The sequence below is a fragment of the Diadema antillarum genome, unplaced genomic scaffold (genome assembly GCF_040938485.1).
Source record: "Diadema antillarum isolate AM-2024a unplaced genomic scaffold, OU_Dant_1.0 seq00000780_RagTag, whole genome shotgun sequence".
Classification (NCBI taxonomy): Eukaryota; Metazoa; Echinodermata; class Echinoidea; order Diadematoida; family Diadematidae; genus Diadema; species Diadema antillarum.
In genome coordinates, this window is record NW_027271668.1 from 266848 (window position 1) to 281374 (window position 14527).

At 40.7% G+C, this 14527-nt stretch overlaps 1 protein-coding gene across 1 annotated transcript in view; it reads left to right on the forward strand.

Moving 5' to 3' along the window:
• The window catches only part of LOC139739037 (transformation/transcription domain-associated protein-like), a gene marked incomplete at its 3' end in the record, with an annotated part of 80302 nt that overhangs the window by 38780 nt on the left and 26995 nt on the right, over window positions 1-14527 (forward strand). The window contains exons 35-44 of the mRNA XM_071649652.1: window positions 626-718; window positions 1650-1772; window positions 2720-2844; window positions 3138-3249; window positions 3665-3817; window positions 4836-5020; window positions 6002-6155; window positions 10661-10842; window positions 11829-12024; window positions 12735-12833. Of these exons, the coding sequence (XP_071505753.1) occupies window positions 626-718; window positions 1650-1772; window positions 2720-2844; window positions 3138-3249; window positions 3665-3817; window positions 4836-5020; window positions 6002-6155; window positions 10661-10842; window positions 11829-12024; window positions 12735-12833 (1422 nt within the window). The remainder of the gene's footprint in view (window positions 1-625; window positions 719-1649; window positions 1773-2719; window positions 2845-3137; window positions 3250-3664; window positions 3818-4835; window positions 5021-6001; window positions 6156-10660; window positions 10843-11828; window positions 12025-12734; window positions 12834-14527) is intronic.

Genomic DNA, 14527 nt, shown 5'->3' on the forward strand with positions numbered 1-14527 from the left:
GAATGGAATTAACTGGTGTCTGGTAAAAAGATGGAAACAGCCTTTCCATCTATGAATATAGCTGCAAAGGGTGTTTGACTGACTGACACAAAGTCCAATTGAAAACAAACAAACAAACAAACAAACACACACACAAACATATCTCTTTTGGAAATAGATAAAAGAAACAACAACCTAAAACAACATTTCTCATTCTGTTCAGTGAGTTCATTTCTCATGAAAGACATCAAAACTCTGCAAGAGATATAATGCAAAATGTGAGGATGGGGATGATAGGGATGTTGATTATGATCATGGTTGTGATGCAATCAAAATGCCTTTTACCAAATGCTGGTCAGGTGAAAGGAAATCAAGCATTGATGTGAATTGAGCAGTCAAAGGGTGTATGAAATAACACTCCAAATTATCAAATGGATCTAGCAATTGTGATAGTCATGAAAGAAAATCTACTGAACAAGAAATTATTGCATGTATTCTCTTGAAGAGAATCAATTCAAATTCTGCCCAGTCCAACCCATTATTTGCGTTGCACGTATGTCATGAGAATTCAATCCGAACTAAATCTCAGTAGCTTGGACAGGTTAGTAATATCTCTGTATCATTGCCATCGCATCCTCCACTCCAGTACCTGCTGAAACAAGAGTCCGCCAAGCCTTTGAGAGAAGCCATCCAGAACAATCCCACGAAGCTCATCAACCTGGCTTTCAGCAAGACTCAGGTATGAAGAAACAGTGACCTTTTCGTCTCCCAGATACTCCAACTCCCAAGCATCTTTTTAAACAGGAGATTCTCGTGCCCAGACCCCCCCTAGCAAGCTGGAGGCTGTCATTGCGCAAACATGCGCACAATATTCATATCCGCATAGAGCACGTCAGGAGCGTGAAGCGCGACATCTCTCACGGCGGGGGTCCATTAAGGCCTCTAGAAGCTCCAGCATTATAGATGCCCTCTGATGCTATCTTAGCCTTTGTGTTAAACACATGACAAAACTAGAGCTTGGTGGGAGAAAGTTGAATTTTAGGTGGGAGAAAATGCCTCTGTAACCACTTGTAACATCTTACCTTTACACTGACTGAACAACGAGCTTTAAAGTTATATATTCAACAAGGTGCCATTTCTTATTTTAAATTCCTTAAGATTCCTCTTGCTTATCAATTTTCAGCTCATTGTGTTTGTTTTATTGTTTTATTAGAGCATGACAATCTGTATATTATGTTTGAATCCTGAAGTTTTGCATCAGTGAGTACAGTGTACAAATATATCACTCACACAATGAGATAAAATAACTCAAGAACATCGTACTAGGTCTACACTGTCAAATTCCATGCATTGATGACTGCATTTGATTTCTAACAGGATTGTCTGTAGATTGTTTTTCTTTGTTTTTTTATCACTGTTTTTTTTTATTTCAAAAATTATTCAAATCAAACAAACCATGCCACAACTTAACAACTAAGTTACTTCTGTTGTGCTTCCACAGGTTTGTTTGGAAAAGTAAAATAGCTGATCACCCTGGCCCTTGAGCCTCTCCCAACAACTTTGAGAATTACCACAGAGTAACAACATGTGTGCATAGTTGTCTGAGATTTGTCAATTTCAGAATGGCTTTGACCACTGTTAACATTCCCCCCACCACACCTTCCCCCCAGCCTCCAGCCAGGCCAACCAACCAGGCAGAGAAATCTCTCCTGGAGCTACAGTTCCAGTCCATCAGGATCTGCTGCACGCTGGTGAAGCACGACAAGGAGTGGCTGCCTCAGACACCGACTGTGGTGAGTGGATGGATGAGGGAAGGGAGGGAGAGAGGAGAGGGAGAGAGGGAGAGAGGGAAAAACCGAGAGAGGGAAGGAAAGAATGACAAAGGAAGGGACAGAGAGGGAAAGAGGGGTTTAGATAGTCAAGAGAGGAGAAATTATCTCAACTATATCTTTCCCCCAGTAGGATTGCCAATCCCAGACAAGCACAAGCACAATATGTAAAAACAAACCATGGGAATGGTAAATAAACTGAGGATGTTTGCAGCATTAATTCATATACAACTGAAATGGGATGGGGGGGGGGGGGGGTATTTGGGAGGGAAGAAATAAAAGGGTGAGGGGGTTGTTAGGCAAAGGAGCACCATTGATATAAAGTCATCTTGTCATGGAGCTACCTGAGTTCAAATGAGGGAGACTTTGTGAAGGATGTATGAAGTGAAAGTCTGTGTGGAATTCCTGTGACACAGCCATTCAAAATGAGGAGGAACTGGAAAAAAAACAAACTAACAAACAAACAGGAAAAATCTGTGCCGTTCTGTGAGGAGATGGGCACCTTGATGTGTCAAGTCATGAAACATGGCCAGAAGATACATGTACACGATAGAGAAAGTCACTTCCACTATTTTCCGCTTTGGTACATGTAATTCCTCTGAAATGACCTTTTTTTTTTCTCCATTTGGTATTCACCAGCTATATTGATTTGTGATGGTTTATCACATTATTTGTTTGTTTGCTTGTTTGTTTATATAGTGTCCAAAGTGTAAACATGGGCACCTTTTCATGAAACTTGTCAGCCCTGGCAAGTTGTCAGTCTCTGAGAATTACCATAGTAACAGTTGGTTACTTGAGTCTCTCAGCCAATCAAAACCAAGAATTTTACCGAAATTTTCAGAGACCGACAACTTTCATAAAAAGGTGCCTTGAACTTGACACCATCTCTTCCTCTTCGTGCTCTCCTGTAGTTTGTTCACCTGCGCCGGATCTGGGTGTCGGATGCCTTCCAGGAGAGACATCGTCATGACAACCAGGGGGTCCCCCACTGGGAGGAGCCCAAGCTCCTTGTCAAGTGTCTCCTGAACTATGCAACGTAAGTTTGTCCCCACTGTTAACCTTTTGTGTGCTTTGAGTGCTGATTGACACAGAAAACCCTATAGTGTTGTACACACTGTCCAAAGTCCCTGGCACAGAAAGGGTTAAACAAGTTGTACATTGCACTTCCCATAAGTAGTAACATATTTGAATGTGTGTTTGAAACAAGCGGGTACACGCTGTATCAGTATTTCTCTCTCTGCATGAGCTTAGTAATGTGTCAGTATCATGTTTTGATTTAAAGGATGGGAGATTAGTGTCTGTTGTTATCTTGCTCCATCTTTCAATCAGGCACCATCCGTCCAACGTGGAGCTTCTCTTCCAGCTTCTGAGAGTCTTCAGCAACCGGTACCTGCCCAACTTTCAGTTCCTGCGAACATTCCTGGAGGAGAAAGTGGCCCAGGTCAGTCAAGGATTTGTGAATATTTTTGTCACAGTTATAATTCATAGTTTGTTTAAAGGTAGATTTGTCACTGAATGCTCTTTTGTGGAGTTCTCTTTATGCCATGTTTTTGGCAGGGTTTTCAGTTGTAAAAATTTCACGAGTGGGATGCTATTCACAAATTTGACAACACTCAAAAATATTAGCTGTGATCAAGACATAGATGTGAAGTGCATTGACACTTTTCATCGTTCATTACTGTACTCCACGATAGGGAATTTGACCACTCGCATAATTCTCAGCAAGTCATGATGAGCGGAAAAGTTGAACTCGCTAAATATATGCGCATAAAGTATTCTTTCATGCCATAACACATGATGAGATGGAAGTGGAAGTGGAGCCATTATTCGTGGATTTCTTCTCTTCATGTCTGCAGGGCTACACCTTTGAGCAGAAGAGGCACATCTTCTTCAAGTTTGTGGAGCTCTTTCACGACAAGGTCTTTCCCCAAGAGCTGAAGGCCAAGGCACTGCAGTACGTCATCAGTCCCATGTTTGCCGCCTCTTTTGACAAGGGCGAGGGTGACAGCGTGAGTACCAAACCCTGGTCTATCTTTTTTTGTGCAATTGTTATCAGCCTTGAGAATGCCATTGATGGCTGTAGTGATGTCTAGGGTAAAAGATAGAGAACTACACTCGTAACATGCGTAATTGTACCCATCATGTAGAAATACGTGTATTGATTTTTTGAGAGGACCTCATGTAATTTTCATTGCATTTCTATTTGCTCATTATGAGTAGTACGGAAATACTGTCTTGTGATAACTTTGAATTCTTTCCTTACTTTTGTAAATAAGTTCTACCATTTCATTCAAATTTTGTGTTGAAATGCAGCTTGTAATTCAGTGAAATGTGAAACTAATATCTTTGTCGCCATATTTCGTCTCTGAGTGTGAGCAATGCCAAGCATGCCTTCCAAGTGTAAGAAGAATGTTAGACGTCCATTGTAATGCTCTAGAACCCGAACATGTGTTTGCATTGATTACAAAGAGTTGTCACTGCATCTTTAACACCTCACACTTTGTGAATATGCTACGCTTTGATAATTCCAAGATGGTGCGGGTAAATTTGAACCTACTACAAAGCAACTTCCATAAAGTTGACTGACTGTGTTATCATGGTTCATTCATTCCTCTTCTTCCTCTTAAAAAGAATATTGGCTGTGTAAATCATGGATAAATGTAGGAGAAAAAAATATGTCTTTTTTTTTCAGATGTGCGAGGGTATCACTCAAGTTATGTGTGCAATGAGTTAATAAAAGTGAATGATAAAGATACATTTGAAGATCACTAAATCTCACATTTGAAGTCATTGAGCACCGATATCAAATGGAAATGATGCAGAGAAATAAAACTACCTAAATGACGTATATTTGAAGATTTGACAAGGAGTTTGCATAGAGAAATACATATTAAAAAGAGCAACCAATACTTTTTGAAAAGGAAGATATGCTGAACATCACAGGACATACATCATAATTTTCAAGTTCATGCATTTCAAATTATAAACATGCTAAACTGTCTCTTTATGTGTGTGTGTTATCTACAGCTGATTGGGGGTCCCTCCAATCCGGGCCAGGACAGTCCCGACAACCTGGTCAGCGTCTTCATCAGCAAGGTCATCGACCCAGAGAATCCCTACGGCACCTCCGACTCGGTGCGCATTCTCCTGCTCCAGTTTGCTGCCCTCCTGGTGGAGCGGGCTGCCCCTCACATTCACGACGCGGCCGACAAGTGAGTTTGTTTGTTCATTCAACGTCATTTGCATTCATATCTTCCTGCTCTTTCCGCAGAGCACAAGCACTCTGAAAGGCATGCCTCTGTTTCTGTAACAGCTGAACACAAAGGAAAGAAGCAATCTCTTGATAATGATATTGTTATAATACTGTATAAAAAGCTGTTATTTTCGCGTACAGATATTTTGGCAAATTAGGAGGTCACAGACATTTTTGCCAGATGCTGTTTTCGTGAATTGATGCCAACGCTCTCTGACATGCATTGGTACCCTTGTGCATGGCGACATTTTCGCGTGTTGTTAAATTTGCGATCCAACTGTCATTCGCGAAATTCGTGAAAATTAAACCCTCGCGAAAATAACCGCTGATACAGTAACCAATATATATATATATATATATATATAGTGCCTTTTCTATACAGACTCAAAACGCTTCAACAATTTCAACAAAATACATGAAATTGACAGTATTCACAAAGCAAAACAAAAGAGAGAAAGAATAAAACAAAACAAAACTAAAACAAGCATCCTAATTAATCTTGTGTGTGCTTTGAGAGCTAATTGGCACAGGGAAACCCCATAGCCTTGTACATACTATCCAAAGTCCCTGGCACAGACAGAATTAATTCATGAACCTCTCAAGTTTCTGATTGCCTCTCCTTTTGCCTCCACGTGATGACGGTTGCCAGTTCATTGTGTTTTTGGGGTTTGTCCATCTGGCAATTTTTCAGACATACATTGTAATAGACTTGGCTTGCTTTTCCTTGTTGTAGTTTTGGCTTTAGACTAAAAACACATAACAGTCTTTAATTAGAAAGTGCTGTTTAATTCTATGCATTTTATGCATATTCTAAAAGAGCTATAGCCACATTTAGTTGTGGCAGACCTCGATTATGTTGGACGTGACATCACATGAAGTATTTTTGTCACAGTCGATGATGTTAACGTGCACTTCTGTCGTGTGGCATCGATCAAAACAGGAAGCAGGGCACGAAGCTACGGCGCCTCATGACGTTCGCCTGGCCTTGCCTGATTCAGAAGAACTGCGTGGACCCGACCACCAAGTACCACGGCCATCTCCTGCTGGCCCACAACATTGCCAAGTTTGCCATCCACAAGAGGATTGTCCTCCAGGTGGGTGGTCTAAGCCATGATGGAGGGGGGGGGGGCATTTCCTTAGTCTTAAAGCTTCAAAGTCCCCATGAGAGGGATTGTTTCTCCAAATTGAGATGAACCTACAATTTTGGGTTTTGCCTTTTCTTTGCCAGAAGATTTATGGCTCATTTAAAAAGGTTTAGGATAATAGATTTTACTCTTTGTCTTATGCTGCTGCAATATCTTTTTTTTTGATGAGTAAGGGGACCTTCAGTCACAATGATACTTTGTCAGGATAGTGGTTTACAGAATCAAGAGTCCCTTCTGGTTGAAGTGATGTGCCATTTGAAACAAGTGGGATGATTTGAACACAGAATACAGATCGTGTGTTAGGTAGTTCACCATTGTTTCTTGCTATGTGATATGGATAATTTTTACACTGATATTTGATGAGCGTATTACAGAATATTAATATTGTCTTGTTCTTGTTTGTTCATTCACTCATACATCTATTATTAGTTTCCTAGCTTCTCCCATTTTCTGTCAACCCACACATTGCCTTCCATAAATACAAAGATCCTCATTGTGCATTTGCATGAAATAAATTTGTAGCCTTGGTATTGTGCTTTTGAAGTTACATGTGCATATACACATATTGACATTTTTAATTGTCTCTATATCAAATGTTCAGTTGTGTATGGCCCAGGGTTCTCGCCAGGAATTTCTTCACGCTTGTCGGCATTTATGCGCGCTGTTCTGGGGGTGGGTACGTGAGGGGGGTTCCCCCTCCCGCGCGAAGCGCGGAAGCCTTCGCTAATGCTCAATACAACACAGATAAATCGCCGCTAAAATGCCACTAAATGCGACATTTTCACGGAGATGTAATGAACGTTGTGAGGGGCATATTCTCACAGAAACAATGCAGAAACTCCATACCTTTTGTTAGCGGCAGTTCCTAAACAATAAATGAAAGAGAAGTAGGTGCCGATGGTGGAGGTTCCGATTTCTTTTAGGCCTTTCCTGTTTCACTGTTGCAATAATTAGCCGCCTCTGCATGCATCGCAACAACGCGCGCCGTGTTGCTTTCTCGCCGTCTGCTCGACCACGTGGTAGGCCTATTGCATGCAGATGCGCGAGAAGCGATCGAGAACTTTCGGGACATCGTTGCACTTTCCTTTCTGGGTATACTGCGGTAGTTTGGCCGTGACATCAAAGAGATATCATACAAAAATGTAATGATGGTCATTATTCCGAAGGTTTGTTTAATCATAAAATGAAACGATTCATTACTGAGTACTTCGAAGGTTTGTAATCGGAAACAACAACAACACCAAAGGTCGGTACTATACAGATGAATGTTCAAAATAAAACTGATTTCGTTCGAAGATTAACAAGCATTTTTTCTTTATTATTTTCCGATCAACGAACCTTCAGAAAGGAATCTATCATCTATCATCGTTATTGCTTCAGAAAAACAAACCTTCTGAATAAGAAAACACCCTTTTGGGGCCGTTGTTGTATTCCGAAATTATACTGGCAGAACATTCGAAATAACAAAACTGATTTCGTTTGGATATAAACGAATATTTTCTCCTTTATAATTTTTCTATTAACGATCATTCAGAATTAAGAATGTACAGTATTATTTTGCCATTATTCTTTCGGAGTAACGAACCCTGAGGGTAAGAAAACTGTAACCGTTTTCATTTCTTCTTTATCGTTTTCCGATTAACGATCGTTCAGAATTAAGAATCTAAAGTATATTATATCGTTATTCTTTCGCAGTAACGAACCTTCAGAGTAAAAGAAAACTGTAACCGTTTGGGGCCGTCGTTTTATTCTGAAATTTCGAAATAACAAAACTGATTTCGTTGTGAAATGAACGGACATTTTTTTAAAATCATTTTTGGATTAACGAACCTTCAGAATAAGGAATAGAGCATTATTTTTTCATTAATCTGTCGGAGTAACGAACCCTAAGAGTAAGAAAAGTGCAACTGTTTTTGGGGCAGTTTTATTCCAAATTTCACTGGCAAAACGTTCGAAATGACGCACTGATTTCGTTTTGAAATTTACGGACATTTTTCTTTATTCAATTTTCGGTTAACGAACCTTCAGAATAAAGAATCTATTGTTATTACATCATTACTACTTCTGTCGGAATAACAGACCCTTATAGAGTACGAAAACACGCTGTTTTGTGCCGTCGTTTTATTCCGAAATTTCACTGACAGAAACGTTCGAAATAACAAAACTGATTTCGTTGTGAAATGAACGGACGTTTTTTCTTAATCATTTTTTTGGATTAACGAACCTTCAGAATAGGGAATCTAGCATTATTTTATCATTAATCTGTCGGAGTAACGAACCCTCAGAGCAAGAAAACTGCAACTATTTTGGGGCAGTCGTTTTATTCCAAAATTTCACTGGCAAAACGTTTGAAATGACGCACTGATTTCGTTTTGAAATTTACGGACATTTTTCTTTATTCAATTTTCGGTTAACGAACCTTCAGAATAAAGAATCTACAATTTATTATTTCATCATTACTACTTCTGTCGGAATAAGAGACCCTTAGAGTACGAAAACACGCTGTTTTGTACCGTCGTTTTATTCCGAAATTTCACTGGCAGAACGTTTGAAATAACAAAACTGATTTCGTCGTGAAATGAACGGACATTTTTTCTTAATCATTTTTGGATTAACGAACCTTCAGAATAAAGAATCTAGCATCATTTTATCATTAATCTGTCGGAGTAACGAAAAAAAATGAATCTTGGTGGCGATAACTGATGCTGGTGTAGAGAAAAACAAAGACAGCTCGCTCAAAAGATGCTTCCTTCTTTCAGTTTATTTTCTCCCCAGTCATTCCTATCGTTCTCCTCCCATGAACCCCTGCCATGCAGGGACGATGAACAAAACAAAATGTTACCGATGCTGCAATGAAAGAAACACGTCCTCAAAGCAAATTATCTATATACACTTTTCAAGTTGAACAAATTGATGTTCGTAATGAAGAATAAAAAAAAAAGCACGACCTCAAGCAGTGGGGAAACTTGATATCATGGCTTGTGGAAATTTCCACGATATTTCCACGAAAGCCAGGTGTCAGATAAAGAATGTCGCGCGTACTGCCACCTTGCTTCAGTGGTCGTAAACAGCGTGTACATAGCATGTAAACCAACTGGGAACATTGATGAATGATCATCATTTATTTTCTGCCAATGAAGGCCCCCTAACCCACCTTTTAACAAACCAAGCCAGAAGCACGTGGAGCATTACGTATACGTTAACTTGAAAGACCATCATGACAGAATTACTATAAATTTCGGCCCGGAGAAGGAAAATGGAATATTCACGAATGACGTTTACAAATCCATAGAAATTGAAAAGGCTAAAATGGAACGCATGGCTTTTTAGATTTAAAAAAAATAACCCACTGAAACTACCAAAACCTAAATAACAATTTGCATTTGCTTACTCCATCGCACGTTCTTTTTTCTTTTCTTTTTTTAACGAAAAATGGAGTTAATTTTCTCTCTGCGGCAATGCTTTGAACGCATCTAATTTTGCGTCATTGCCGATGGCCAGCTTCCTAAAGAATTGATACGAATCCTTTCAAATATACGAAACAAAGTCTAAAGATCCTGGATCCTGGCGGTGAATTTCGGTGGTATTATAAATCCTACTCACTATCAAAATTTAATCATCTGTTCCTTGCACCATTTTACCAACCAACTGTTCCTGAAAATTTCATCCTAATCTGTTCCCAAATTTTGACTTATTTTGCGAATAGAGAGACAGACAGGCAGACAAACTAACAAACAAACCAAAGCAGCCAAAAAAAAAAAAAAAATACAACCTTTGGCGGAGGGGGGCATGCATTTCATATCGTTTGTTTTTGCGTAACCCGACAACAAGCGTGACAACAAGCGAGCACGTGTCAGCCTTCCTCAGCCTCCCTCGGCCTCCGACCCTCTCTTCCCGTCCTCTCTCTCCCTCTCACAATACACTGTAGCGTTGTACACGCACGCGGCTGGATAAGTGGCCGGCTGGGTGCTTGTGCATGTGTGTGTGGATCCCAAATCAGAGCGCATGTGGTGAGCAAGTGTGTGATGTGGTGTGTATCTGCAGGGAGGTAGTACGTCGCTCTGTTGAGCCGCGTTGTTGTGATCGGTGCGGTGACTGCGTGGGTAAATTTTTGCGCTTGTATAAGTATGTAAACTGCCGCTGCTTTCAACATCTAGCTTCTTTTCTAGCCAGATAATAAAGACTGAAAAAGGCGAGAAATTGGTCCGAACTTAGCTCGTCAAACAAGTTACCCTTGTCGGCAAGTTCACGCGTGGTGTTACCCTTGTCGGCAAGTTTTACCCTTGTCGGCAATTGCTTCTTCAAACCGCACGCTTGTCGGGGCCGACAAGGGTGATATACGCTGGCGAGATCCCTGTGGCCAGATATCATTTGTGTGCCAGTGGAGTATAAAACGGTATTCTTTTTAAGCAGTGACTAACCGGAAGTTCGATGACCGTTACCCAATACCCCAGGTGTTTCATAGTCTGTTGAAGGCCCACGCAGGGGAGGCCCGGTCAGTTGTCCGGCAAGCCCTGGACATCCTGACCCCGGTCTTGCCCCAGAGGATGGAGGATGGCAATGCCATGCTGACCCACTGGACCAAGAAAATCATTGTGGAAGAAGGCTACACTATTGCCCAGCTGGTGCACATGCTGTGAGTTCCTCGTTATACCAGCTTCAGCTCATGTATCTCCTCCCAATACCACTCCAACAAACCTGTGGTTGACGTGACCACTGCCAGTGCAGAATAAAAGTTTGTGATGATATTCACATAGTAGAGAAAAAGTGATGATTGTGATAATGAAGGTGCTTAAGATTGTAATGAAGGTAGATGGCGATGGAGATGACTGTGATTGTTACGAGAGATAGATGATGATACTAAGAATGATACTGATTAGAATGAGAAAGAAAAGAAAAGGTGAAGCAGGAGAGAGATGATGATAATGATGTTGTTGATGATGATGATGATGATGATGATGATGATGATGATGATGATGATGGTGAAAATTACAATGATGATGATGGTGATGGTGATGATAATGACTAGGAGGAGAGGGATGATAGTGAGGAGGTGGTGATGATGATAATGATGATGGTGATGGTGATGGTGATGGTGATAATAATGACGAGGAGGAGGGGGGTGATAATGAGGAGGTGGTGATGATGATGATGGTGATGGTGATGGTGATGGTGATGAAGATGTTGAGAAGGAGACGGAGGAGGAGGAGGTGTGATGATGATGAGGAGGAGGTGATGATGTTGGGGTAATGATGATGAGACAGAGGAGAAGGATTGTGATGGTGATGATGATTATCACAAAGCAAAGTGTGTAAAAGAAAGGTAGGTATTGGCGTTAGGTGTACGAGAATGTCCTATTCTGCAAGTCATTCATCAAAATGCTATGTTCAATGTCTTCAGGGGGAAATCATGACATTTCTTCCTTAATGTGTTTGTACCATTTTGACACTGCACACATACGAAAGAGGGTTGTTTTGCCAATATACTTTGGAGGACGATACATTGTATGTGAGGTTAGAAGAAATAAAATTTATTATCACATAGCTACAATACCAGAAAAGCGTTACTCTACAATGTATGTCTAAAGTTTGTGATCACCCTTTCTGTATGCCAAACCTACAGTCAGCTCCTGGTGAGGCACTACAAGGTGTACTATCCCGTCCGGCACCACCTGATCCAGACAATGGTCTACTCCATCCAGAGACTTGGCAACACGCCAAACGCCACCCTGGAGCACAGAAAGCTGGTGGTGGAGCTGGTTGAGGTCATTATCAAGTGGGAGGTGCAGAGGATCAGGGATGATGAGGGACCAAGTGATGTAAGAAAATCAACCCAATATCATTTACCATATATATCTGTACACAAAAAGCTGTGGTGTGCAGGTCAATTACTAAGTACCCTACCAAAAAAAAAAAACCAACATGTGGTTCATAAGTGTTATAGATCTGCGGGCAAGTTTTTGTGTCTTTAAGATGGTGATCGCATAAACACTGACCAAAAAGTAAATGCATGAATGGGGAAGAAGATTGCAAACTGATGGAAGGTGGCTTGTAATTCTGTACCGCAGGTTTGCGTGTCACGGTATCTCTTTCAGATTATTCACCTTGTATGGTACTTCTACACTCGTAACATGCACAAGGAGCTGCCATAATATAGTACTTGTGCTTTTGTCTCAAGTTTTCACACAAACTCTTCCATGTTAGGTTAAGGCAAATATGAATTTCTTAGGTTATTCTCTGAGAGACATGTTTTGCAGGTTGGTCATCCACACTCTTGTTTTTTCTCGCTCAATACTGTGCAGAAGCGCATCTGTAGTCATTAGAGTTTTATTCATGGTGTTGATGTTAATACTTTGTCCTCTGCCCATCTGTTGCACTGTCTACCTTCCATTGTCTTTTTTCTTTTTGTCACATTCTCTGTATACCCATTTTTCACACTTCATCTCAACTTATCTATTTTGAAGTGTGGTAATGTTCTCCGTTTGTCTGCATATTTGTTTATCATTTGTTTGTGTTGGTCATTTTCCAGGCCACATCTTCAGAGGAAACGCCCGTCGCGGGGCCCGTCAAGCGAGCATCGTCCACCGAACTGCCCGACGCCAAGAGATCGAGACACACCTCGGGAGCGGTGAGTACATTCCTGCCGGTCTGCCCAAAGTTTTGTGTGTGAGAGAATGGTCAGCTAAAATCAATTTGTGTCTGTTATCATGTGAGAAAAAAACCAATTGATGAGAATATCATGAGGGCTGATACTAAAAATGAAGGTGAATATGTTATTAAGAGCAGCACACATGCATTATCCTCCTTACCTTGTATATACATTTTATGGTGTCATAGATCTAGAAATGTTTTAGGTTGTGAAGAGATTCAAAACAACCATTATGCCCATAGAGTTGAACTGATGCATTGTATATACAATTGTATTTAGGTGTTATACCATCAAAGTGCATTTCAGGTTGATGGCTATTAAAGAGCTCATAGATTTACTGATGGAGTCTTCTAGACCAATAATGCGTTAAATTTCAGTTGCAATGACATTGATTATTAACTGATGAAAGCCAAAGAACCTTCAGCCCTTATGATCAAGAGAGAAAGAATACGAACTGGTCTGGTGAGATCAGTTCTTGTGTTGTAACGAAGCAGCTTTCAGGAGAGCTCTTCAAGTGTTTTATCATGAAGTCACAGACTTTCCTAGGCTCCGGTGCTCTTCTTTATCAGTCTGTGTTGTGCATGTTGTCTTTTCCACTGCCCACGGACAGCCGTCGGCACACTCTGCCTCACCCGAAGCAAGCAAGCCGGTGGAAAAGGTAACTCGCCCCCCCCCCCCCCCCCCCCCCAAAAAAAAAAAGGTTGTCATGCAGTGAAGCAAGTTTGTTCACCCCTGTGAAGTTTTGTGGCAGCTGTAACCCCTCTGTTTGTGGACCAGTAGTGAAAAAGATATCCAAGCTGCTGTGTATATATGTTTCTAATATACGTCTTCTTCTTTTTCTTTCTGTTTTTTTTTCTTCTGTTGCTGTGTATTCTCTCCCTCTCTTTCTAATCTTTCTGTTCTGTTTCTGTGGTTCTTCTGCTCAATATATCTGTCTTTATCTTATTTGTGTGTGTATATATATCTTTCTTTGTTTCTATGTTTCTGTTTCTATGTTCTCTTCCCTGTATCTTTTCCCTCTGGTCTACCTTTTCTTGTTTTTACTCTCTCTCTCTCTGCTATTATCTGCTTTCCCTTGCCCTGGATTTGACTTTGTTTTTGTGTTGGCATTACTTTGTCTGTGCTCCTTCTACCCTTCTCCCTCTTTCATTGTATATTCATTCCTTTCTTCTGCTCCTCATATCTTGTGTGTCACCTGTGATGTTACGTCTTTCTTGCACTCTGTTCTTTTTATATATCTCACTATGTCTTTCTCTCTGTCTCTCTCTCTCTCGTTGTGTATCTTTCTCCCTTCTCTCTATTTTCTCTCTGATTCTGTCTGTCTATCTGTCTCACCGTCTCGCCGTGTCTTTCTCTTTCTGTCTCTGCCTTTCTCTATTTTTGTGTCTGTCTCTCTGTTTTTTTCTCCAATTCTGTCTGTCTATCTGTCTGTCTGTCTCTGTCTCTTCTTTCTCCACCTGTCTCTTCATATATCTCTGTCTTTATGTTACTGTCTCCCCTCTCTCTCTCTCTATTTTCTCTCCGATTTTGCCTATCTGTCTTGTTGTCTCTTGCTATTTCTGTCTCTGTCTCTCATTGTGTATCTGTTTCTCTTTTCTCTCTATTATCTTTTTGATTCTGTCCGTCTATATGTCTCCCTGTCTTTTTTCCCTCTCTCTGTCTTTATATATCTC